A 3,218-nucleotide genomic window follows, 5' to 3' on the forward strand; every position below is an offset into this window, starting at 1 on the left:
AGCGCACCAGTAAGTGTTTCCCTTGATAGAAAGGCCAGCGTGAGGCACTATTGTACGCCAGTTTGGAGCCACATCGAGAGTAGTCCATAAATCAGTGTCAAAATCGTAGAGTTCATACACTAAAGCGCTGTTTTTGATGTTAAAACTGAAATCATCCATAAACCTCAAGATTTTGGGGCTGTTATTTTTGTAGCCGAAAGCGTAATTGTAAATATATTGTCCTTTCCATTTACTTTCAGGGTAATACGTTCTGGTATGGATCCACCTTGTTTGCCCCAAATACGGATTACAAACCACAATCTTAGTATCATCGTCTTTCAAGATGCATAACAATAAACCCTCACAATGAAAGACTTGGTAAATCTTGACTTGTTCGTCTGGGCAAGTAAGTTTACCTAGAGGCTATATGGTTGGATTGTCGTTGACGGTGATTCCCATTAGATAAAAATTGTAATCCATCATCCCTAGTATCCGAGTCTCCCCTAACTCCCTTGATGCTGCTTCTTCTTTGTCAATGTGCGTCTTCGTAAAACTACGGCTTTCGAACAAAGCGTTCCAGTTCTTGCAAGTTAATCGCACCGCTCTCATGTATTTCATAGGAACCCTAGAGACAATCCCATGTACCAAATCTTTTGGAAGATTTGACATCGTCGTTGTCATGATTGTTTCGAGTTGAAACAAAGGACCTTTTGAGATTCAATAGAAATAAGGTTGTGGAACAAGAAACCCTAAATGAAGCTAGGCCAATTATAGACTTTAAAATCTAGTCGGGCTTTTTAGGGTTGTTATTGGAGAAGTGATTTCTAAATCCATATAGAATTGTAAATTCTAGAAAATCAAAACACATGGATTTTGAAATAACATGTTTTATCTTTGGATTTGAATCCTTTACTTTACACTTTCAAATTCATTTAAAACATAATATGGATTTTGAAATCTAAAAACAAATCATTAAATGAATAACATAGGATTTTAACAAGTATTTGTAAATCATAGAACCAATCACACATCATTTTGATAAGTATTTTAAAATCAATGATTGAATAACACATGATTTTTGTCAGGATTTCCAAATCCATTAAAATCATAGAACCAATAACCCCTCTTAGTTTTCAACTTTTAAACAATTTGATACACTCGATTTTAGTTCTCGACAAAATACCCGAACCAAAAGTACCAAACCAAAACCGAACCAGAAAAAAGGAACAAAACCAAATAGAAACCGATGAAATAACCGAATGAATCCTAAACTTTTTTTTGTAAAAGGTTAAGTACTTAAGTTGAATCCTAAACTTGAGAACTGAAAGAACGGAAACGGAAACTGAATGGATATCCAAATACATTATATATATTATCCTTTTGTTCAAAAAAAAAAGTTTTTATATCCAAAATAACAAATGATATATAAATCCGTAGGTATCAAATATTTTTGGATCAAAATAACCAGATATCTAAAGTAACCAAAATATCCAAAAGTTTTTAGACATATTTGTCAGAATTTAATAAAATTGTATTTAAATTTAACCATTTAAAGAATTATACTATTATGGATAGTCGAAACCGAAGAAAAATATCTAGAACCGAATCTGAACCAAAATTCTAAAATAATAGAATGGATCCTAAACTCTGTTACTGAAATAGCCATAACCAAACCGAATACCCGCCCATGCATACTCGACTTCTCCACATGCCCCTTTTAGCCAATTAGAAGAATGCTTAATGCAGATAAATCATCATTATTATTGTTTTTTTAGATAAAGATCTCTTATTAATTTAAAATTCTAAAATTTCCTATTGGATTGAATCTCCAATGTATTTAAAATATTATCTTCTCAAATTTAACGTTCGTTATCGTAATCAAACTATCAAATGTCATATTTTTAAAACACACGATCCTTTTTAATTTTATGTCTTTCCAAACCAGTCAGTTTAATCGTTACTAAAATACATTTTAAATTGTTCAATTTTTGCAAAAAGAAAAATTGAGATTGTGTTTATAGGCCTATGTTTTATCAATAAGTTTGTGGTCTTCCAAACCATTTAGTACAATTTATATGTTTACTTGTAACCCACAAACAAAACGAGATGTGTAAAAAGTTTGTTGCATAGAAAGTTAATTAATTAGCCTTAGCCCTCTAATAGCTGTCTCATTTCAACCTAATAAATATTAGTGTTATTTGTATAATACTCCACTTTATGCAATTTCTTTATTTGCCTGGTTCATCAAATCATAACAAATTAAAATTAGGCGTGCGTGACACTTTCTCGTTTTTGAAAGAAAAAACGGCACGCAGTGTAAGAAAAAAACGCTATATCGTGTTCAAATTTTATCACTTTTCGATACTTCCCAAGTTCACTGACATGGCGACCACTTCAATCTTCGCCGCCGCCGTCACCGGCACCACGGATGTGACACCTCTGTTTAATCCCTCTTCGTTGATCATCGGAAAATCATTATCTCCTTCTTCAAAATCCGCCTCAATCAGATCCTCCGTTTCGTTTTCCCGCAAAACCCTAACTCCAATCCGGTACTCTTCCTCTCCCGCCGATCACACACCCACAGCCGCTGCCGCCGTGGAATCGATCACGAATCGATCCAAAACCTCCTTGAAATCTCGCCTCCGTGGCGGAGAAACTCTCTACGGCCTCTTTCTACTCTCCTTCTCTCCGACTTTAGCCGAGATCGCAGCTCACGCCGGTTACGATTACGTCGTCGTTGACATGGAACACGGCCCCGGAGGCATACCGGAAGCGTTAGATTGCATCCGAGCTCTCAACGCCGCCGGAACCTCCGCCATTCTCCGATTACCTGAGAACTCGGCAACCTGGGCTAAGAAAGCCTTAGATCTAGGTCCACAAGGGATCATGTTCCCGATGATCGAATCTCGCAAAGACGCGACCAAAGCGGTGTCGTATTGCCGGTTTCCACCCGACGGCATCCGAGGATCGGCGCACACGGTGGTGCGAGCTTCGAACTACGGAATCGACGAAGGGTATTTAAGTAATTACGCAGAAGAGATTCTGATCATGTGTCAGGTGGAATCAGGCGAAGGAGTGAAGAAAGCTGATGAGATCGCAGCCGTTGATGGCGTTGACTGCGTGCAAATGGGACCGTTGGATCTTAGCGCGAGTTTGGGGTATCTGTGGGATCCGGGGCATAAGAAAGTGAGAGAGATGATGAGGAGAGCTGAGAAGTCTGTGCTGGCCTCGGATCCTGC

The 3,218-nt window shown here is 37.7% G+C and overlaps 1 protein-coding gene and 1 pseudogene across 1 annotated transcript in view; one reads left to right on the forward strand and one right to left on the reverse strand.

The window, feature by feature from the left end:
• The window catches only part of LOC109125955, an 8,022-nt pseudogene extending 6,146 nt beyond the window's left edge, over positions 1-1,876 (reverse strand).
• The window catches only part of LOC104709642 (2-keto-3-deoxy-L-rhamnonate aldolase-like), a 4,734-nt gene continuing 3,752 nt past the window's right edge, over positions 2,237-3,218 (forward strand). The window contains exon 1 of the mRNA XM_010426217.2: positions 2,237-3,216. Within this exon, the coding sequence (XP_010424519.1) occupies positions 2,362-3,216 (855 nt within the window). The 5' untranslated portion in view covers positions 2,237-2,361. The remainder of the gene's footprint in view (positions 3,217-3,218) is intronic.

The sequence above is a fragment of the Camelina sativa genome, chromosome 8 (assembly GCF_000633955.1).
Source record: "Camelina sativa cultivar DH55 chromosome 8, Cs, whole genome shotgun sequence".
Taxonomy (NCBI): Eukaryota; Viridiplantae; Streptophyta; class Magnoliopsida; order Brassicales; family Brassicaceae; genus Camelina; species Camelina sativa.